Here is a 23,961-nt window from a genome sequence, read left to right on the forward strand (position 1 = left end):
ATCCAGATCCAGGGTCAGGGCTGATCCCTATCCAGGGTCAGAGGTGATCCAGATCCAGGGTCAGAGACGGTCCAGATCCAGGGTCAGAGCTGATCCAGGTCCAGGGTCACAGCTGATCCAGATCCAGGGTCAGGGCTGATCCCTATCCAGGGTCAGAGCTGATCCAGATCCAGGGTCAGAGACGGTCCAGATCCAGGGTCAGAGCTGATCCAGATCCAGGGTCAGAGACGGTCCAGATCCAGGGTCAGAGCTGATCCAGATCCAGGGTCAGGTCCAGGTTCAGGAAAATGTAGTTTTCTGTTCCTAAAGTCACTTCCTGAACCTTTTTGGTCAGGTGACCGCTCTGATCTGGTTGTGGATGACTCGGTGATTCACGTCACTCTGACTTGTCTACAGTGATCTGCAGATTTGAGCGGGACCATCAGATTCATCTTTAATAGAAGAGGACTGAGTTCTTGTTCCTCTCTGCTCTGATTCTCTGCAGCAGATGATTTAATCTTCATTTTGCTCTCACAAACTGAATGTTACAAAATGCAGCAGTGAAATCAGCTCTGGTCGCCAGGCTGTCGTCAGGTTTCTGAATCGGGGGACCAGAGCTTGCTTGCTTGTTACTGCTCCGTTGCCACTGAAGTGATGAGAGACCAGTGAGGGGCTGGGGACTGTGGACTGAATCCCACAGAGATGAGTTTCAAAGTTCCTCCAGCCGTGAGAGACAGTGAATGCACCGTGTGGACCGACTCTCTGAGGATAATCTTCGGCATCGGCTTTGATTAGTCTTCAGCTTGCAGGACGGCCTCGCTGCCTCTGTCTGTCTCACCGCTCAGAGAAACTCTGACCTTTTTAATCTGCGCCTGCAGGTTTCAAATGAGTTTCTGATGGATTCTAATTATCAGTTCGAAAAGAGACTGAGACTCTTCATTTAACATTCAGATGAGGCTCTGCTGTGGAAAAGCCTGAGCTGACCCAGATAACGTCCACATCGTCACTGTGAGGACCTGAGGACGTCTGGGGAGCAGCTACAGCCGCAGAGGTCACTGTCATCCTGAGACAACAGCACACAACCAGTGGACACATGGACAAAATATCTCCCTGATTTTTAATAGGACAATAATTCATATTCACTCATTTGTTTTTTATTATGGTGACAAAAGTCTGTGCAGCGACGGGGGGACGTGGACTTTGTGCTGGAGCTGAATCAGAAAAGATCAGCCGATTTGGACTGGGCCTCAGAGATGAGTCCAGCTGGTGGTCGTTCCATCATTTGATCAGGATTCCTGATGGACGTCTTCTGGCCTCTCAGGGTGGACCAGGAGGAACTTCATTAACATCCATCCTGGGAGGTTTCCTGAGATCCTTCAGGATTAGCTGGAACATAGAGTCTCTGAGGTGAACAAACATTTACTCATTAAATCTGCCGGCTATGTTGGACAGTGAATCTTTTTTTGGTGCAGCAGGAGGAAGGGAATGTCACAGAACAGCTTTTCTAAATGAATTGTGCTTCTACAGAGAAAGTGAGACTTCCTGACTTGAACCTTCACCGAGGAAACCCAGAAACTCACTAAAAACCTGGACCATTAAAGCTCACTGCATGCTAAACCACCAGAAGTGTCTCTGTCTGTTCGTTGTGGACTTGTGGACCTGGTTGACACTCAGTTGTCGGTCCAGCTGACTTATTCTAAAACCAACAGGAAGTGTTCATCAGTTGGCTGATATCTCTGTTTTCTTCTCTGCAGGTCCAAGTTGACCCAGATCGTGGTGGACGTGTCAGCTGGTCCCTACAAAGACCGGACTGTCATGTTCCTGGGATCAGAAGATGGCCGAATCCTGAAGGTCTTGGCGAGCACACATCCCAACGACAGCTTCGGGTCCAAACTGCTGGAGGACATCGATGTCTACAACCCGTCAAAGTAAGTTGTCATTCATGTGATCGGCGGCCTTCAACGACCATGTTCAGGTCAAAACAATCTGCTTCCTGTCTCCATCTGTCCAGATGTAATGTTCAGGGTCAGGAGGACCGGAGGGTTCTGGGGCTGGAGCTGGATAAGGACCATCATGCCTTGTTTGTGGCCTTCAGCAGCTGTGTCATCCGAGTGCCGCTCAGCCGCTGCCGCCAACATGGAGCCTGTAGAAGGTAAAAAAACTCCCCAGAGGCAGCTCAGAACTCGGGCTGAAGAGAAACAAACAGAACCTGAGCCTGAACAGAAGGGAGCTGATCACTGAACTGGTGATGTCACTCAGACAGAAAGAACGAGGTTCAATGATCCGAACACAGCTCTCATGATTCCCTCCATGTTTACAGACAGAGGAAGCTGAAGATCTGATGATGTCTTACGATTTGTGTGTTTCTGTCTCCGTAGAAGCTGCCTGGCGTCTCGTGACCCATACTGCATCTGGCTGCGGACCGGGAGCTGCGCCAACATGGCGCCGGGTTTCAAGTACGTGTCACTTCCTTCCTTCCTCAGAGGCGTCGCAGATCTGACGGCTCATAAAACTGCGACAGCTGCGCTCGTATATCTGCCACAGCGAGCGAAGGGTCGTACATCTGAGAGATGTAAATCTACGCTGCCTTTCACACTTGCAGGCGAAGTGAAAGGAAGGCTGGGGGGTGAATGTTCGGTGGGGGGGGATCAGGGGAATGTAGGGCACTTTACTGGATAAATCTAACACTTTAAAAGTTTGTCCGGAGTTTGTTCTGGAAACTGGATCCTGACCGATTGATTTATTGGGAACACTTTTCCTGCTGGATCCATGTAGCCGTTATACAACGGTCAGAGTCCAGATCGGAGACTCTCAGAGTCCAGTATCTGGAGGAGTGTGGGACCTGAACTAGAGTCAGCTCAGTGTCCTCGTTGGTTTGTCTTCTGTGTGTCACCTCAGATCCATCAACACTCAGGAGACTGTTGAGTCATAAACACTCAGCAGGAGATGAGTCACTTTGTTTTCTGCTGCTCTATAAATAATAGGTTTGATATTTAAAGCAATTTGTTGACTGTTGTCAGCAGAACAAACAGGAAGTGTCTCTGTTCACCTGCTGAAGGTTGAAAGAAAACTTTCATCATCTGGAGAGACACAGTCTCAGGAGACATCTCAGCCGCCGAGGAGCCGTCTCAAAGGTTGGCAGGCGCCCAGCGTGCCGAGCGTTTGTGCTCAGCTGGAGGCGTCTGATCGGCAGATCACACATCGACACCCTCCGGCGTCACTACAGGTGACACAAAAAGTTCAGACGCTGCAGCGATGCAGAGGACGGCTGAGGCCGGAGACGAGGAAAAGTGACACACATAAAGACCAGCTGCTGCTCATTCTGACAGAAATAATCACATTTTAACACTTTTTTTTAAACCAGGCAACTCCCAAGAAGTTGAGTTGACCTTCTCTGTTCTCTCTCCTCATTGGGCGGTGCAGCCTGTCAGTCACACTGTAGCCCCGCCCCCTAACCCCTCCCCTTTCCCTCTAAATGAACATCATGTTGTATTTCAGATTGAGACCAGAAACTCATCAGGGAGGGGGAGGGACATTTTCCTATAGACTTCAATGCAGTCTGACTGCTTTATACAGCCAGTGGCTTTGCCCCCTGATGGCCAGTAGATAGAACGAAGATTTAGGAATCTTCAGACTTTGGCTTCAATTTCTAGATCCAGGTTCATAGATGGTTTATGACATCACCATCAGGTTCTGTTGCTAGGCAACATGTAGTGATGATGCCAGCAGTGAAGGGAAAACTGCGATCACTTAGCTTTTTGCAGACTTCGGTGATTTTTGATGATGTCAGGTCAGAGCAGCTTCATCTGTCGTCTGTTTCTGCTGCAGAACAAAAAGCTGCTTAAGCATCAGACCTGTATCAATGATATTTACAGGCGCTCTGCTGCCCCCCACGATTAAAACGAGGCCCCCCAGGATTACAACAGGGCCCTCCTCGGGAGGCAAATATGAAAATAATATCACTTCGATTTGCAGCGAGGAGGCAGCGGAAGAGGGGAAGAACAACACAGATGGAGGCCACAGATCGATGGCCATGAAGTGTCTGCGGAGCCAGCGTGAGCTCCTGAGTTATTGATTAGGTGTGTGTGTGTGTGTGTGTGGTACTAAAATCTCATCTTGTCTCAGCGTATTGATGACCTGAGCACAGAAGCTCGGGGGATTTCATCCTCAGACTCGACTCTCGTGTGTTGAATTTAGAGTCTGAGCTTTTGGGTGTTTGCGGCAGTGGAGTTGTGTTTGTGTAGAAGAAGGATTTAAGTGTGCTGTGACAAAAAGCTCAAGGTCAAAACAGCAGAGCCTGAATTTGGCTCTAAAAGACTTAATGGAGTTTAGTTGGTGTCTTGTTTGACTGTCTTCCTGTCATCATGAAGACAAACTGGCTGCTGGATGTCGACAGGAAACTAAAATCTGCAGCCGACTGTTTAACAGAAACAAGAGCAAAGCAGCTGCAGGAAGATTAAAATGGACGGGACGAGTCAGTGCAGATAAATAACAGACCAGGACGGGGGAGTGATGCAAGAGGTGGAAAGGAGGAAGCAGCGGAGCAAGCACGAGAAAAAAGAGATATCTGTCAGAATTAAAGGAAGTGGAAGTAAAACACGCAGGAAGCCTCTCAGCCAGCGGGTTTATGATTTTACAGCTTCTTCACCTTCACATTTGTTCTCTTGTCGTTCTTCACGTCATCACAGTCGGCCTGTTTTCTGCCACACACTCTGACGTGTTAGAGATATACCTCGCTAAAAGCACGTTAGCTTGTTTTAACCAAGATTTTGACCATTTTGAGTTGAACCATCAGGATATTTTCCACGTTGGTCTCTCTGTTTTCAACCCTCAGCCACACCCACCAGTATTGTGATTGGCTCGAATTACCAAATCTTACATTTCCGACCCAAGCCTAAAGGTCAGCAAGAGAAAAGTGGAAGAGAAAAGAGTTGTGCTGACCAGAAATCAGAATAATGAGATCGAAGTCTGATTCACTGACTGTCGGGAGCAGAGAGAAATCTGAGTCTGTCTGAGCACAGTTTCCTCAAAGACCAACAGTGGAATCAGGCAGACAGTCCGAGCTGAGAGTCTCAGCGGGGGGGGGGGTCATCCCCGGCCCCCAGAGCACTCGTGAGGAGGGAAAGTCCAGAGAGGAGAAATTGGTCGGAACAGGGAGATGGAGAGGATTTATCTGTGAGGACGGCGTTCTGAAGACCCGACAGGAAGAACATTCGTCATCGTCAAACATCAGACCGTCGCCCAACCTGAGTGTGACTGTTATGTCATCGGGGCTGATGGGAGAGCAGCCAGCGATGGGCGATGAGCGAGAAAGTCCTGACCTGAGTTTGGTGATTATCCTGAATTAGTGTCAGCAAAGATCACATCAGGTCTCCTCATCCTGTAGCTGATCCGCCGCTGTTAGCAACAAAACCTCAACCAATCACAAGCCTCGGTCCGCCATCTGCAGCAGCATCATCATCATCATCATCATTATCATCCCGTCGTCATGGTGATGAGCGTTAACAAGCTGTGGGTCAGTAGAAGTGGAGCTAACGAGAAAGGGGAGCAGCCATTTTGGGGCCTTCAGGAACTGAAGAAACGATCTGAGAGGAAGAGGAAGTTCTACAGCTCACAGGAAGGAGAGGAGGAGGTGCAGGAGGAAGATACAGATGGAGAGAGATTCCACAGGAGAACACCAGATGGATGGAGCAGCCGTTTCCCTGGAGACCGCCTGCAGGTGTGTGTGTAACTGAGACAGTACACACACACCTCGACAGACGTCAGGACATTCAGACATGTCCAGGTTTCAGGTCAGACCAGGTATGTCCCAGATCTTTAAAACCTGATGGAGTTTTTCAACCGGAGCTGAAATCACTCCAGACGACCTGCTTCTAAAAGCCCATATGTTGTTCGCAGCAATGCATCATGGGAGTGTAAGTGTCTTTAACTGGAGATTTTCATACATTCTAATTCCGTTCCAGCCTGTGAAACTTGTTCCCGCCTCCATTGTGGCGCTACGATGGCGAGAACATAAAAATACAATTCGGCAGCAGCAGCATCTGATAACTTGGCTGTATTTTATAACCGACTCAGTCTATTTCCGCCCCCCACCCCCACCCCCCTGTCGCGCCTCCAACCACCGCTTCCTGCTAGATGAACGAGGCGTTTAGGTGCCCGAGAGGGTTCAGGATTTATAGCCACTCACCGTCGCAACAGCCTCCTCCTGTTCTCTCCTCACTTACAGCTCAGCCCACGCCGATGGAGATGGAGCTCTGAACGGAGGAAAGATGGAGATGGAGAGAGAGAATGAGTGATCGAGGAGATAAATATTGAGTGACTGTGGGGGCGGACGAGTTAGCAAATAAGTAAGGTGGAGGAGAAGTAAATATAGAGCGAGTGAGAGGAAAGCATAATGATTTCATAATAAATCCAAACATGTCGAGTTCATTAAATGTTCCCTGGCTCCTGGTTCATAATTCATTTCTCCTGATTGGATGATGTGATCTCTGTTTGCAGAGGAAGAAATCAGAGCCAGATAACTTTAGTTCACTGAAAGAAAATGTGACAAAGACACCATGTTGGTCACATGACAGTCCGCACTTCCTGTAGACCTGGTCCCAGGACCGGCCCCAAATGAGGAGCTGACCTCACAATAACAACCAACAACCAAATACCAACAACCAAATGAAATAAAAGCTCGTGTTTTGGGCTCCTGCCTCCCTCTGTGATTGGTCAGCTGTGCGGAGCCCCACCCCCTTTAAACAGTGTGCTCTGACCTTCAGTGGCAGCGTCTGCTGAGGTGTGAACAGAAGATGAGGAGGAGAGAAGACAGATGGAGAGAGAGGAAGAAAAAAAAAACAAATCAAAGAACAGAAACAAAAAGATGAAGCTGTAAAGAAGAGGAGGAAGAGGAGGAGGAGGAAGAAGAGGAGGAAGAGGAGGAGGAGGAAGAAGAGGAAGAGGAGGGGGAGAAGGAGGAAGAAGAAGAGGAGGGGGAGGAGGAGGAAGAAGAAGAGGAGGGGGAGGAAGAAGAGGAGGAAGAGGAGGAGGAAGAGAAGGAGGAGGAAGAAGAGGAGGAAGAGGAGGAGGAAGAGAAGGAGGAGGAAGAAGAGGAGGAAGAGGAGGAGGAAGAGAAGGAGGAGGAAGAAGAGGAGGAAGAGGAGGAGGAAGAGAAGGAGGAGGAAGAAGAGGAAGAGGAAGAAGAGGAGGAGGAAGAAGAGGAGGAACAGGAGGAGGAGGGGGAGGAAGAAGAGGAGGAGGAGGAGGAGGAGGAGGAAGAAGAAGAGGAGGGGGAGGAAGAAGAGGAAGAGGAGGGGGAGGAGGAGGAAGAAGAAGAGGAGGGGGAGGAAGAAGAGGAAGAGGAGGGGGAGGAGGAGGAAGAAGAAGAGGAGGGGGAGGTAGAGAAGAGGAAGAGGAGGAAGAGGAAGAGGAGAGGAAGAGGAGGGGGAGGAGGAGGAGAAGGTGGAAGCTTGATGGGGTCTGAAGTTGTTCCTCCTCGCAGCCGCTCAGATGGAAACTGTTTCCTCCGATAGCGGAACAGGAGACATGTGGAGCTAAATGGGGACGTGGGCTCGCCGTGATCCGACTGATGAATGGATCTGTCGCACGCACACTCTGAAAACAAAGTGCTTTTCTCTCCCTCAAGTGTTTCTACAAAAATACTGGCTCCTCTCCTCAAACATCACGCCTCCCACGCCAGCTTCCTGTTTTTGTTTTGGAAAAATATGAAGTTTGGCAGAATTACTGGATGTGACTCTGGAGTTTGTTTGTGGGTGGAGACAACACGGAGCTTCCGGTCAGATACATGGCAATGTTTTGTAGCTCAGCGACCTTTATTTGACCTTTGACCTTCATTTGATGAGATCTTCAGTGGCATTTTATATCGAAGAGATTGTGAAAGGTTCTGCTCAGGATTTGTTGGTGTTGTAGACATCTCAGGGGTCAGGGGTCCACAGCCTGATGGTCTTTGTGTCCCAGAGTTTTGAGAGGATTCCTTTAGTACTTTCCATTGGACTTTTTGTGGGAGATTTTGTTTAAAGGTTCTGATAGTGAAGACTGTAAACTAGAGACTGGGACCAGAAACTCATCAGGAAAACGTTGACTGAGAAGCAGGAGGGACATTTTCCCATAGACTTCAACACAATCTCCCGACAGTCTGGAAACATACTGTTTACTGTTAACAGGAAGTGCATCATTGAGGGGGGGAACAAAGGCATCACTTGCTGTCAGCTGAGTGATGTAACACAATCAGCCTGGTCTCCTCCACTGTTTTGTTTGTCCCTTTAAAAATGGGTGTGAGGGTCAGGTGGCGGTGGCGGTGGCGGTGGCGGTGGCGGCGGCAGAGCTGGATGTCATAAACAGCAGGGACACAAACGGAGACACTGAAGTAAATGGCTTCATTTACAGGAGCTATTTCGCTCTACTGCTGCTGAAACTGTGTGTGTGTTTCACGGTCACCTCTTGTTGCCATCTGTCTTCTGATTGGACAGGCTTCACCTTCCTTTCCTCTAATTGGACAACCACGGGAGGTGAATTCTTCTCAGAGTTTCAGATTTAATGATGAGCTGGAGATGAAATGTCTGACATGATGTAATTAACGCCGCCTTAACCCTGGTCGCCGTGGATACACCCCATCGATTAAATTCCCAGGCGGTGGTAACCCACGGCAACCACCATGAGGGGGAGGCTGTGTCTGGTTTGTTCTTTAATTGATGTCTCCTTTGTCTGACTTCCTGTCTGTGTGTGCAGGGCAGGGTTCGACCAGGACATCGAGGGTGACCACTTGTTTTCCCCAGACAGCTGCCACGGTAAGATGAACCGCCATTCTCCCGTCGCCGTGACGATGGTCCCAGCATCATGTTGAGGTGTAAACAGTCAGAATCAGACACAAAACGAGATGGATGTCAGGATTTTAACACGTGGACGTGTTTTACTGAGACACAAACTGACTGTGGTTGTTTGTGTTGTTTGTGCAGCCGACGTCATGGCGACAACACGAAACCAGGATTCTGGAGCTGACTCCGCCTACGGTAAGAAATTCTTCTTCTACTATTTATTTGCAGCGTTACTCAGACTCAGCATCAGAGGCTCATGGGAACGAGCCTGTGTTTACCAGACGGACAGCGCCACCTGTGGACAGGTGAGGTCCTGCACATCCTCAATGAGACGGAACGACCAGGAGCTCCGGCGGTACACTGCAGGTCGCATGACAACCCCAATTCTCACACCATTTCCTGTCTGGCTCCACTGTCGCTTCCAAAATAAAGGTATAAAAAAGTAACAATAAAGAAAAGAGACATCAGCGTTTATTTTTAAATTCCATCAAGATGAAAATGAATGAGCCAAAAATATCAATAATAATAATCATAATAACAAAAACAACAACAATAATAAAATACAGTTATTAATCAACCAAAGAATCAATAGTCTGGCTATAAATTAACCACATTTGATTTAACAAAATAAAAAAAGAAAAACGCTGGCTGGTTTTCAGAATAAATGTACTTCCTCTCAGAGATCAATAAACCAGAGCAGGTGGGGGGGGGGCTGATTGAAGGTGACCCCCCTGATGTGGACCTCCAGTCTCTGGTTAGTGGGTGCTACTCTGGATTACAGTCCGGCAGATCAAAGCGGCGCCTCACCGGGTTTCCTGCTCTGTATTCAGGGGCGCCACCCGCCTGTCAGGACGGCGCCAGGAAGCAGCCGCATGTTCCATTAACTCTCCTCAACACTATGATTACAGAGCAGGACCAGGATTTCTGATCCCGGTCCACTTCACAGAGCTGAGCTCGTCTCTCAGAGACACCTGAAGTGAACTGAAGTGGCTGCATCATGTCAGCCATGAAAGGAGAAGAAGAAGAAGAGCAGGTGTGGTGGCCTGGAGCGCCGAGGAACGAGATGAAGGACCTGCTGTACGCAGAAACAGATCTCCAACCGTCCAGGTCTGACTGACGTCTCTGGTCTCTGTTGGACTCCGCCATGTTTATAGTTGTCTTTTTTTCTGATCCAATCACAGAGCAGCAGGTCTCAGTCCCAGAATCCTCGGAGCTCCCAGAGCGACGGCTTCTGTATTCAGCTGGCCGAGTTAATTACATTCACCTGGAATCTAAATGAGGCTTCGCTCGGCGACCAGAATGAAAAGTACCTGCTTAAAAAAGACACGCCGAGAGCTGCTGCCAAGACCTGAACCCTCCAGACCAGCAGAGTCCAGGAGAGACCAGGAGAGACCTGAACCCTCCAGACCAGCAGAGACCAGGAGAGACCAGGAGAGACCTGAACCCTCCAGACCAGCAGAGTCCAGGAGAGACCAGGAGAGACCTGAACCCTCCAGACCAGCAGAGACCAGGAGAGACCAGGAGAGACCAGGAGAGACCAGGAGAGACCTGAACCCTCCAGACCAGCAGAGTCCAGGAGAGACCAGGAGAGACCTGAACCCTCCAGACCAGCAGAGACCAGGAGAGACCAGGAGAGACCAGGAGAGACCTGAACCCTCCAGACCAGCAGAGACCAGGAGGGACCAGGAGAGACCTGAACCCTCCAGACCAGCAGAGTCCAGGAGGGACCAGGAGAGACCTGAAAACTCCAGACCAGGAGAGACCTGAAAACTTCAGACCAGGAGAGACCAGGAGAGACCTGAAAACTTCAGACCAGGAGAGACCTGAATCCTCCAGACCAGGAGAGACCAGGAGAGACCTGAAAACTTCAGACCAGGAGAGACCAGGAGAGACCTGAACCCTCCAGACCAGCAGAGACCAGGAGAGACCAGGAGAGACCTGAAAACTTCAGACCAGGAGAGACCAGGAGAGACCTGAATCCTGCAGACCAGGAGAGACCAGGAGAGACCAGGAGAGACCTGAATCCTGCAGACCAGGAGAGACCAGGAGAGACCTGAAGACTCCAGTCCAGGAGAGACCACGAGAGACCTAAAGACTCCAGACCAGGAGAGACCAGGCGAGACCTGAACCTTCCAGACCTGAAGACTCCAGTCCAGGAGTCCACACTGTGGCGGACTGTTTCCACCTTCAGGCCAAACTTTCGTAGACCAGGTCTTCTGAAGGATTTGGACCCTGACTTTGCTTCAGCACAATGCTGTCAGCCACTAACATTAGCAGATAAAAGAGGCTAACAGTTCTGATGGGTCTGCTGGTCTTGGATTCTGGTCCCAGTCGGTGACCGTCTTGTCTGAATTTCCCTCCGGTCCGTGCGGCTGCTCCTCGCTGTGTCTGATTAGCTCAGACTGACGGTCGTGATTTTGCTGCAGCAGATGTAAAACAGCGGGAGACTCGAGCGCTGCCGACGGATTAATTTTCATACTTCCTGAGCTTCATCTCTTGACTCTTGCGCTAATTGTGTCGTGATTAACTGTGTCATTTAAGTTTTAGATCTTATTGACGCCTGCAGCGGTTACCCAGGGAGCTAATGGCACCAAAACACAATAAAAAGGCAGCAGCAGCATCAGCCACATTCAGCGCCTTCTTCAGGCTTTCACTGCGAAACACCACTTTAAATACTCTGCGATTAAGGCGGGAGCGAGCAGTAGCGGTGGCAGCATCATGGAGTCAGCCTGACAGCAGGCACTTCCTCCATAATGGCGTCTGAGACATTAACTTCATGGTGTCGGGCAGCCAGGCATGAAGGACTCTGAACACAATGGCCGACTGATGTTTGAGCTGCCGTTCGCCCCTGTCTATCCGCAGCACCACGCAAGAGTGGCTGTCTTCACTGTAATGACATCGTTTGGCAGCAAACTGTTGCCATAATGACGTTTTCGCTGCAAATTGGTTATTTAATGTACTGGAGGGAGGTCCCCCGGGTTTAGTTTGGGCTCTGAATGGACATAAATTGGCCATTATGCTGCAGTCTGCTATTACAGTGTAGTTTTCTATTAGATGAGCGTTGACATTGTGCAGAACGAGTTCTGCAAATGCAAATTAGGACGCTGCAGCAATGACACCGACGGCGTGCCGCCGCTCTGTGGCCTTTACATTACTGAGTCAGAGGACGTTTGTCTGCTGTGGAGCGTCCGGCTGCAGGAGGAACGACTCAAACCGGTTCATGTCCTCACAGATGACGATGCTTCCACGCTCATGTTGGACCAGATCTGGGTTTGTTCTGGTCCTGGTGATGTCGGTCTGGTGGTTACACCCGGACTGGACTCACCACTCTAAATGAAGTTTCAATGCAGTTAAACAACATTTGGGTTCATGGAATGAGGGTCAAAGGTCACTGCAGGTTTTTGTAGTGTGGGGCAGCATGCTGAGCGTCTCCTGTTTAAAGATTTTGACATTTAAAGGACTCTTAGGAGCTCAAACGCTGTGTAATCGAGGCGCTAAGCATCAGCAGTAAAAATACGGCAAGATATTTAAATTAGAGCAAACTCAGATTTGTTTCCCTCCAAAATTAAAAAACACATATGAGACTGACCTGACCTTTGACCTCATCAGTAATTCCCACTCCCTGCCCTCAGAAAGCAGTGGGAAGTTTGTCTTATAATCAGAGTTGTGTCGACTTTGGGCCAGAACAGTGACACACGCATGCTGCCTTGCTCAGAAGCTCTTCACCGCTGAGCTTCCGTCACTGCAGGTGTCAAACCATCAACATGCAGTTTGCCATCTGCTCTGAGGTCGTATTCACATCGCCATAGCAACACCTATTCCCCAGCATGCCGTGCTCAGGGTTCAGGACACACACACACACCAAAGCTGCACTTCCTCCCTACATGTTTGAGACCTTGAGATGCAGAGGTGATGACCGAGCAGAAATGTCAGCTCTGCGTGATTGTGTGTGTGTGTGTGTGTGTGTGTGTGTGCGTTCAGGACTGCAGGAAGTGAGGACGTCTCCTTCAGGAGGGAGAGAAGCATCTTCCTCAGCTCCCTCCATCATGAGGCTTCTGGAAAATGACACAGCTCCACTTTTAAAGTGGACCGAGCTGCAGATCAGAGGAGGAAGACGTGTCCGGGCTTTAACACACGCTGGCTTTAACCTTTATCACCTCCGATTCTTATCATTCCTATTCCAGAAAGGTCCTGTAGAGGGGTCTGATGCTGGTCCTGGTTCATCCATAAACAGAAATCAGCATTTAATTTGACATGTTCTCATCATTCACTGTTCGCCTTTACTTCTGACCAGCTGATTGGTTCTCCCTGAGTGTGTGAACAATTTATCAGCTGTCTGTTTGCTGACCTTCTCTCATCAGTCTTGATTGACTCAGCCAATCATGACTCTACATCGCTTTCAGTTCACACACACACAGACACACACAGGGTAAAGCATCTTCTTGTTCTTGATTGATTCCCTCTGAGCTCTGTATTGTGGTTTTATTGACCGTGTCAATCAATCTGTGTGTGTGTGTGTGTGTGTGTGTCCAGACATCTCAGGGACCAGGATGGATTACACATAACACACCCAACACACACAACACGGAGGAAGCAGCCATTAAATGAACAGTCCAGTAATGCCACTGCGTTTAATAACGCCTTCCTTCAAATCATCACCATCATTATCATGTTCATCATCACAACAACACTTAATGTGCTGCTGAATCACACTAACTGGAGTGACACACAAACCGCCGTCCATTGGGGACAGGTGACCTCACACTAAGACGTCCTGAGAGCGGTGTGACGATGTGTGTTTGTTGCAGTAGTTATACACCGAAGATCAGACATCCTCCTGAAGGTGTCCTCCTCGTCCCTCCCTCCTGATGAGGACGTGGAAAGACCCCTCCTTGACGGACGGCCTTGTGATGTCAGACCGCAGAAGTTAATGAACATCCACACAGACAGTTCTCTGTTGTCTTTCTTGTTTTGTGCTGTTGATGGACACTATTGTCGCACAATGCAACGCACAACAGCAACTGCGTTTGCTCGTGGCTGCAAATAATCTAAATATTGTGACGTTTCACTGGCAGCATATTTTAAAGCTTCAGTGTGATTGACGTTCAGCAGCACAAACATCATCCACCGAACAGAACACATTTACAGCATCATCCAGTCCTCTTCTGTCCAACTGCACCTGAACACATCATCCCTGAGTTCACTTCAGGCACTGCAACAAACAGGAGCTGAGGAAGCTCTGTAGTCTCTCCTGATTGGGTGGTTCAGTCTGTCACTCACACAGTGGCCCCGCCCCCTGGTCCAGGTATCAAGACAGTCTGTTTGCCCCGCCCCCACAGTTTGATTGACATGAAGCAGCTGGAGACAGTAAATAGAAAAACTGCATTTTAATGAGGAGGTGAAGAAGACACACACACACACACACACACACACACACACACACACCTGTGTGCTGTCTGATCTTTGACATTGTTTTTGTGTGTTCACAGCATTCTTGGTGGCAAAGTGAAAAAGTCAAATGTGACAAACTCTACTTTTCTACACACAGACACACACATACACACACACACTCTCTGTCATTTCATCTCTCTCCTCGCTCGCCCGCTCCCTCTCTGTCGCTGGTGTCTGGTTCCCTCTGAATACCAAGTGGAGAATGAGTGGGTGAGAGAGGGGGAGAGAGAGAGCTAATATGGTGGAAGTTTCTGGAGCTTGACTTCAGTGTCGGCCTTAAAGTCACAGCTCAACGCAACATGTTACACACACGGACACACAGGCCTCTTTGACTGGAGTTTGATTCTCCCACACTGATCTATGTACCTGAAGGCCTCTGATGTAGACACAGGATGTCCCCTTCAGATGTCCTGGGCTGCCAAGTCTCCGACAGCTGGGTCCCATGATTCATTGTGACAATATTAACTTAGATGCCGACGCCGACGCCACAGAGCCCATTAAACCCACAGGCTTTAAGTCATTGGCGGTTGCTAGGCAACGATACGGTTTGGTCTTTGGCCGTCGACGATGGTAACAAAGACGAAGGGGTGTGGCCCCAACAGTTGGGACAGGCTGCAGTCTGCGTCCTCTGCTTTGTCAAACTTCCTGTTTACCCGTTGGGGTCAGATCCCTCAGAGGACACAACGTCCACGAAGGTACTTCACAATCATCGCAGACGACGAAGGCGAGCTAAGATGAGACGTCTGGTCTATTGAGGATTTTTTACTTTGCGTCACCAGCTGTTCCTGTTGCCTAGCAACCCTGACAGCACGTGTCTTTACATTGATGCGCTGACATTTCGGACCTTCGTCCTGTGACAGGCGAGCTGTTCGGGCTTCTCGTTTCAGTTCCGAGGTGTCACCTAGCAACAATGAGGTCATCGTGACCTGTGACTTCACCACCTCCAGTTTTTCTGGAGTTTTTGATTTGACATCACAGCAGAATGAAACCAAAAGTTGTTCTCAGCAGATGTGGCGTCTTTATCGACCGATCACATTCCAGCTGGCGGCCATGTGTTTGACAGTCAATTAGCACGACGTCACTCAGTCCTGATTGGTTTACCAGATTACTGCAGACAAGAAGTGATTTTAAATCAAAGAAAGATGAGAGACAGAAGGAAGACAGGAGAGGAGGAGGAGGATGAAGAGCAGCGACTGACTGACAGGAAACTGAGGAACGATCTCACCCAGAAGATGTCATCCTCCGTCCCAGAAAGTTCAGAAAGAGAGAAACTTTCCGACTGACAGACAGAAAGAAACAAACAGAGAGAAGGCGGGGAATGTTTCCGTGTTGAGCTGTAATTATCATAATACTCTTCTGTGTGTCTCCATCATCCTATTCATAACCGTCAGAGTGAAGGACGGAGATGAAAGAGAGGAAATAACCAACATGAAACTGTCTGTTAAACACAGGGGTGTGTGTGTGTGTGTGTGTTAATCCTGACTGGACGTGTTATGACTGCTTGTTCTATTTCGACAGTATTTTGCATAAAAGACTGATTTGTTCCGCGGCGTCTTGTATCAAAGCAAAGCCTCTGAGGCCTCGAGACGACGCTGGCTTTGAGGTTAGAGATGGTTGCCAGTTCGAGTCCCGGACCGGCACCGAGCGGGGAATAAAAGCCCCGGACGGCCAGCAGAGTGGGGCATGAAATGAGCTCTTTTGTTTCTGGGGGTATTTTTGGCACTTTGATGAGGATTCAGAGGTTCCTACTAAAAGATGAACTATGAAATAAAAACTGGGCACTCTGAGCTTCTTAAAATGGCACTCCAACAAAATATTCATCCCTCAGTGCTGCAAACTGGGACGTGTGAAGGTCGAAGATCAGGTTCACATTTTACAGCTGAACAAAAATTTAAAAAATCAACATCATGTTGTGATGAAGACTTCAAGCACCATAAACTCATCAGGAATCGTCTCCAACCATCTCAGACTCCCAGGAATCGTTTCCCTCGAGCTGTGGGCCGCCACAAGTGGGACAAGGTGGAGCGTCGCTGTGAATGTGTGAATAAAAATGCTCCAGTGATGCTCAACCAAACCTGCAGGATGAAACGGAGCTGACGAGCTGCAGCCATGACTCAGCATCAAAATCTGTCGCTTCAACGTACAATGACTTCTACAAATACTTAAAATACATTAGAAGAAAACAAAAATCTAAAAATATGTACATAGATTAAATAATATTATCGCATCAACAACACATTTCATAAAATGTTATCTGGAATCAGACAATAAGTTCAATATGCTCTCTAAATAAATCATTTAAAATGTACGATCAGGCATATAGAACTTTGGATATATTTATATTTCTGTGTGTGTCACCGATGTTGGATTTGATGAGGTCCCCCCCTTTCCTCCTCCACACCTCCTTCTTCTTCATCTCCTTTGTCTCCTTCGTCTCCTTCCCTCAAACTGAGCGTCCTTGTTTCCATCACTGTTAATAATAGATGAGGTTAAATCTTCATGGGCTGTTTGACAGATAGTATTGTCTCCGCTTTGTCGTCCTCTCGTGTCCTCCAGGTGTCCGTCGTCTTCCAGAAATGGATCAGCAGGCTGGCGCCAATGTCCACTTCACGCTGCTGATTGGCTGCGTGCTGGTGGCGTTCTTCCTGGGCGCCATCTTGTCCGGCTTCCTGGTGTCATGTTACTGCAGCCGCAGCGCCGCCAATCGGGCGAGGCAGATGGGGAAGGACCCCGAGGTGTCGCTGCCGCACGCTCTGTCACTGCGATCCCTCGCCAAGCTCAACGGACTGTTGGACGGGCCGCCCAAGGTGGGTGAGGAGCAGGACAGGAAGGGGCGGATGGGAAACAGGAAGTGCCAGGAGCAGGCAGCTGGTCAGGAGTTTTTTATGAATAACTTCACATATGAGGTTGTGTGTCTTTGTTCTAAAGTTATGAAGGAAAAGTGAAAAATGGTTTCAGATTTGATCAAAAGTTGAAACCTGTTGAGATGCAGCGAGACGATGCTGTGACATCATCTTTTCAGGTTCATTCTCCTCCCAATGAAAACACACTTAACCAAAATATTCAGATTTCTAATAATAATAATAATACCGATATGAATATTAATAAGCAGCTGAAGGTTTGTGTTAGATGAGACAAACCGTTTCAGATTAATTCTCTTTCTGACAACAATAATAATAATAATAATAATAATAATAACATTTAACACCCCAACAAAGACTCTGGGTGATAAGTCTGATAAATATAAATAAGAATATCAATAAATGAGCAAGAAAGTCACAAAACTCTGAAAATGAGGAGATGAAATATAAAATAACAAGAGAATAAAAACTGAAGATTCAACTATAATAATGCGTCTGCAAACACAATAAACCAACAACAGCTTGACACAAAGAGCAGAAAAAATTCACTATCACACACACACACATATAAAAACGCTGGCATGATTTATCTGTAAACGGGACGTTTATCTAAAAAAAAAACCAGTTTGTCGCCGGTTCTTCAGTTGTTGGCACAAACAACAAAAAGCAGGCAAACACAAAGACACCCCACCCCCGATTTTTTTTATTTCACTTTTCACAAATGAGCAGGAAGAAGAAATGTCTTTAGATTCATATGAAAAACAATAAAAGCATGAAAATCTTTTTTTATGGCAGTTAATTTTCCAGATGTGACTTCACAGATATAAAAACATAAAATGATCTTATTATTTATTATTTCTATTTCAGAAGAGATTCATCACTCAGAGAATATTAATAAGCTCCCCGTTTTTCTGTGGAAAGAGAATTCTCTTTGACTGTTTGTGGTTAGCTGAGCTAACTAGCTTCTTCTTCTGTGGTTTTTCCTGCAGGAGGAAAAGCTGGATGTGTCCACTTCGAAGATGTACAGCTCCTTCATCCCCAATGGCCAGGCGTCCCCCCACCTCCACACCCCCGGACATCGGGGCCCTCAGCTGGAGGACCCCGAGCTCAGCCTCTCCCAGGTGGGACCACACCAGGTTCGGGTTCAGGTTGTAATTTGGTGTCTTCCTTTGATCATGTCTGAAACCTGGTCTCTGGTCTTCAGTCTCTGTCTCAGGGGGACGGCGAGCTGTCCGGTCTGCCCACACCTGACTCCACCCCCGAGCTCCCCATCAAGAACATGAAGGCTCTGCGGCACCATCAGTACGAGAAGAACCAGAACTGCAACAACGCCAAGGACAACAACCCAAAGTCTGGGCACAGCTGCTCTGGATCCAGTCTGGGATTCATGGCCGTTGTTGGGAACTCGCTGACCCAGCAGGTGTTTCCGTGCCCTCATCACCACGGCAACAGTCTGAACAACAACGTGGCCCACCGGCCGGGGGCTTCCACGTCGTCACTGCACCTCCCCGAGGAAAGGAAGCTCTCCAATGAAGAGCAAGGGGCGGCTGCGGCAGCAGGAGGCGGAGGAGCGGGAAGCGGAGGCGTCCTCCATCATCATCACTCCCAGCAGTCTCTGCCCCAGACGGTGGTGGACGTGTCGGCGCTGGACGAGCTGCTCAAACACATCCATGAAGTCAGCGCGTCAGGAACCGGCGGCATCAAGGTCCTCACCTCCACGTCCTCGTCGGCGCTGTTCCCTGGACCATCTTCTTCCTCTTCTGGAGGCCATCATCATCATCATCACCATTATCATCACAGCCACCATGGCCAGACCCGCACCCACCACTACAACCACAGCCATCACCATAGCAACCATCACAACAACAACAACAGCAGTGGCGGCGGAGGTGGAGGTGGTCACCATCACCAGCAACAGATCCCCGAGACCGAGTCAGCTTCGTATTACAATACCTCCACACTGCCGAGGGACGGCCTCCCCAAACATCTGGACCTGCCCCCTCAAAACTCCACCTCCTCTTCTTCCTCCTCCACCTCTTCCTCTAACAATCCCACCTCCTCCACCTCCATCCCATCATCCTCCTCTTCCTCCTCCTCCACTCCACTGCAGCAGCAGGTGATTCCAGAGAGACCTGGTGGGAGCGGTGTGAATGTAACACGCCACCACTCCCAGCGACACTCCCTTATAAAGATGGGCAGCGGCGGCGGCGCCGTGCCTCGTCATCACAGCTTCAACCAACGGGGGTCACAGCATGCACACTTTCTAGCCCGGATGAACACCAACAACAGCAATGGGACCCCGGGCGCCAACCAAGTGGTGACCGCAAATGCCACCACGGATGGTGGGAGCCAACGGCCATCGATTGCCAGCGCCTGCCTGACGCGGCAACACAGTTACAGCGAAGGGCCACACACTCAACGGGCGGCAATCGTACGGAGAACAGTGTCACTCAAACCCCAAGTCCCGCCAAAACCTTTGTTCCTGCCAAACACGGCGACATCACCAGCAGAAGAGGTGGGAAAGTATAAATACTGACATGACAGAAGGGGGTGACGGCACGACGCCGCAGCTGCTAGAGTCCTGTGACCGTCCGGGGAAATGACAAAATGAGGATGATGGGACAGAAAGACACAGAAGACACCTTGGAGCTTTTTGTCACCATCGCTGCTCATTACGGTGCTTCAGTCGTGGTCATTTCCTGTTGCTGAGTCGATGGCAAACACCGCCTCTTGGCGTCACGGCGGCTGCAGTGAAGCTGCACGGAGACGAGGCCTGAACTGTGACGACAGACTGCAGATCAAACGGACTCGGACTCTAAAGAGGAAGATGATGATGATTCAGGATTCCCCGCGGCGGGAAAATCCCTCATTAATGCACTTTCTTCCGAGCTTTGATCTAAAGTCCCGGTTGTTGCACTTTGGCACAAGGCCCAGATTTCATAAAAGCAGAAAGTTGGACGGCTGCAGACCTGAAGTGCACCAAGTCGGAGTCCGTTGGGCCATTCCTCCAGGACTTGGACTCAAACGAGGACGTTTCTCTCCGCAGAAATCAAACAAAAATCATATTTATAAAAGGCCAGAGGGTTTTTTTTCGTCTCTGTTTGGAAGTCTGTTTGTTCCTCTGAATGCAGTTTGGAACTTTTAAATTAAAAGGAGTATTCACAAAAAAACGAAACTAAACCATAACAACCTTTTTTATTTTGTGACGTTTTTACAGACCGACATCAGCAGCACTTTGAGGAGGGGAGCAGAAACAGAGTGAAGCTTCAGGTGATCCGGATCGGTCTGAGTCCAGCAGGACCGACACAGATCCAGATTCTTTTTGTACCATATTGGTATCTGAGAGACCAGTTTTGATGAGGACTTCTGATCAACAGTTCACTCAAATGACCAATTCTTTCATTAAAACAACTTCCGTTTTGTCGTTCTCTTGAATTGATTTTGAATTTATCACTTTTGAACTTTTCATGTTTGCAGAATCAATAAATCTTCTGCCTGTTTCAGAATATTGAAGAGTCATTTGAGGGATTGTTGGTCACCGCCGCTTCTCTTTGAAGGTCACGTTTCGTCACATTTCACTCATACTGACTCTATTTTGTCACAGACATAAGCAATAAACATCAATATTCAGCGAGTCCGGCTGTTTCTGATCTGGACTTGGACCTCACTGTTTGCATGCTAGCATATGCTAATTAGCACTAAACTCCATCATAAAAGTTTCTTTTATTCCCCCCCTTGATAATGATTTGGCTTATTTGCTAAAAAAAGTTTTGGTTGAAATCAGTTGGTTAGCTGGCGCTCCAGCAGACACTTCTGGGTTTGGACCGCCTGGTTTATGACAGTTCTGGACCAGGTTTTGAGGGTTCAATGAAGGTCCAGTGTTTTATGAGACAGCAGCCATTTAAAAACTGAACATCTGATAGAAACATGAATTTCAAAATAAGACAACTTCCTCCGAATGGTCATATAAAACAGCTGACCTCTGTGGTGCGTTTAAGGAACCACTGACACTTGATTCTTCACTCAACTCTGCAGAGTGCACTTTGACAGAAGACCAGCCAGGTGACAAACTTGGACATCCTATTGAGATGTAACAGCTAACAGAGTCTGAGACAGAAAGATGATATTCAGCAAAACTATTATTTTAAACTATTCTAAATATTTTTCCAAGAACCGTTTCTCAGATTGTTTCATTGAGTTTGTCCAAACCGATCTGTGTTTCTGATCCCCAACCAGCCTTTTCCTGAGCTTTCTACCTCATGGTCTTCCTCTGCAAATGCATGTTTAACCACTGAAGCTGAGATTCATAAGAATGAGAGATGATCTCAGGCTGAATCAGGTTGATAGATCTGGAAGAATCGGAGAGTAGATCAGTGTGTCTTCCAGATGAAACAGGTTGACACGACGCTCTGGTTTCTCTGGGTGAAGCAGATAAACATCCAGCAGCTGCTGATGGTTTTTTTCTGATTTATCAGGACGGAGCTGGTGTTGCAGCAGACTTGGTGAAGTTTTCCATCTGCTTTGCACCAAATGATGCAACTTGGACCTCAGAAAATGGTCAACGGAGAGTATCTGGAAGCTTGGATGTAAATCAGACTCTTTAATGTTCTGATTTCATAAAAGAAAGAGGACAGTTTCATATCGATTCATGCTTCATGTGAGGAGATTTGTTCCTCTGGTGTTTGAAGCTGTTACATCATCCTCTTTCATCCTCGACCTGGATCTCTCCGCTGACTGGACGACTTCGATAGTTATCAGAGATTAGTGTTGTTCTGGTCACTGGGAGGAAACTGCCTGCATGAATCAGAGTCTAACTTAACAGGCCTGTTCAGGAGGACAGTAAATCTGAGCCAGCGTGTCCACGGAGGAAGAAAATATCTTTGAGGAGAATCTTCTTCTGCACTTTAAGAGAGCAAAGTTTGGCCCCACTAAATAAACAAAATACAGAAAACTCCCTGTTGGTGCATTCAAGGACCCTCCGAGTTGTGGTGGCTTAAAGCTCAGTGTTTGGCAGCTTGAAAAGAGTTTTCAGTCTGTTGCCTCAAAAAATCGTCCTGTTGTTCAGTGGAGGTAACTGTCAGTTAGGAAGAGAGGGAGGGAAGGAGGGAGAGAGGGAGGAAGGAAGGGAGGAAGGGAGGGAGGGAGGGAGGGAAGGAGGGAGAGAAGGATGAGGGGAGGGAGGAAGGGAGGGAGGAAGGAAGGGAGGAAGGGAGGGAGGGAGGGAGGGAAGGAGGGAGAGAAGGATGAGGGGAGGGAGGAAGGGAGGGAGGAAGGAAGGGAGGAAGGGAGGGACGGAGGGAGGGAAGGAGGGAGAGAAGGATGAGGGGAGGGAGGGAGGAAGGGAGGAAAGGAGGGATGAAGGGAGGGAGGGAGGAAAGAAGGAAGGGAGGAAGGGAAGAAGGGAGGGAGGGAGGAAGGTAAGGAGGGAGAGAGGGATGAAGGGAGGAAAGGATGGAGGGAGGGAGGAAAGAAGGAAGGGAGGAAGGGAGGAAGGGAGGGAGGGAGGGAGGGAAGGAGGGAGAGAAGGATGAGGGGAGGGAGGAAGGGAGGGAGGGAGGGAGGGAAGGAGGGAGAGAGGGATGAAGGGAGGAAGGATGGAGGGAGGGAGGAAAGAAGGAAGGGAGGAAGGGAAGAAGGGAGGGAGGGAGGAAGGGAAGGAGGGAGAGAGGGATGAAGGGAGGGAGGGAGGAAGGAAGGAAGGGAGGAAGGGATGAAGGGAGGAAAGGATGGAGGGAGGGAGGAAGGAAGGGAGGGAGGAAGAGAGAGATGAAGGGAGGAAGGGAAGGAGCAAGGGAGGGAGAGAAGGGGGGAGGAAGGGAGGGAGAGAAGGGGGGAGGAAGGGACTTGGACCCACTGGAGGACATGATGGAGTGAAAGCTCAGGAAAAGGCGGATCAGATCAGCTGATTCAGGAAACAGGAAGAAGCATCAGAGCAGCTGATGGAGGAGGACACGCCTCCTGTTGGCTGAGGTGGCAGCTCAGAATATTTAAAGTTGAAAGCAGTTGAGGACTCTTCGGTGTTGAAGCTGCTGCTGGGCTCTTCTTATTTTATTTTGGAGGGTTTGTTTCAGGAGGATCTTGTAACCTTGAAAATAAATGAGTTTCTTCGTGAGGCGGATCAGAGACGCTGACATCACTGATGGACTCACAGCGCCACAAACAATGTAATGTTTCCCTTCCTGCTGTTAGTCAACCACGTGGATGACGGTGTAAATAAAGCCTACTGTGGAATGTAGCTCAGAGGAGTCAGTCTTTTATTCTGAAGGTATAGGTAACAGGAAGCAGAGCTGGGTCCCTGAGAGTCCTTCAGTTTGACCACTTCAGTATCCTGAAAAACAGATTTTCAGCTCATTCATTGAAGATGTTTTGCTGCCATCTTCTGGAGGAAAGGAGATATTAAAGGTCCACAAGCTGTCAGGACCTTTAATCTGAAAGGCTGACCTCTAACTGTCACTATGACACCATGAAAAAGGTTTTTAGAAGAAACACTTCCAGAAGATCTCTGACTGAACTTTAAACACTCCACATACTTTAATACATCTGTCAACTGCAGAAGTGTCTTCTCTGGTCCTGATCAGTGGTTTAAATTGAATTGAACGCTTTAAATGTGGGCGGGGCGAACCTCTGACAGGTGTGTTGGTTTGTTTGTTTCTGTGATTCCGTCGTCCGCCACGAGATCTCGTGAATTCACGCATAATTGCGCAATATCACAAAACCATTGAAACAGTTCATTGTGTCCATCCAGAGGACATTTATTGGACCAAATTAGTAATTTCCCATCTGCTCCATTTACATTTATAAACATGATGTGACGGGTTATAGATTATTCTGTGATTTGGACCTCCAGAATCTTC

General features: G+C 48.6%; 1 protein-coding gene across 3 annotated transcripts in view; it reads left to right on the plus strand.

The window, feature by feature from the left end:
- LOC115050722 (semaphorin-6D-like) overlaps positions 1 to 20,645 on the plus strand; it is a 48,030-nt gene extending 27,385 nt beyond the window's left edge. For all 3 annotated transcript variants that reach the window (XM_029513728.1, XM_029513729.1, XM_029513730.1), the window contains 8 exons: positions 1,734 to 1,907; positions 1,991 to 2,131; positions 2,358 to 2,435; positions 8,710 to 8,768; positions 8,937 to 8,990; positions 16,803 to 17,053; positions 18,097 to 18,228; positions 18,312 to 20,645. In XM_029513728.1, the coding sequence (XP_029369588.1) occupies positions 1,734 to 1,907; positions 1,991 to 2,131; positions 2,358 to 2,435; positions 8,710 to 8,768; positions 8,937 to 8,990; positions 16,803 to 17,053; positions 18,097 to 18,228; positions 18,312 to 19,643 (2,221 nt within the window). In that variant the 3' untranslated portion in view covers positions 19,644 to 20,645. The remainder of the gene's footprint in view (positions 1 to 1,733; positions 1,908 to 1,990; positions 2,132 to 2,357; positions 2,436 to 8,709; positions 8,769 to 8,936; positions 8,991 to 16,802; positions 17,054 to 18,096; positions 18,229 to 18,311) is intronic.
- Positions 20,646 to 23,961: the final 3,316 nt, after the last annotated feature.

This window comes from Echeneis naucrates, chromosome 11 (assembly GCF_900963305.1).
Source record: "Echeneis naucrates chromosome 11, fEcheNa1.1, whole genome shotgun sequence".
NCBI lineage: Eukaryota > Metazoa > Chordata > Actinopteri > Carangiformes > Echeneidae > Echeneis > Echeneis naucrates.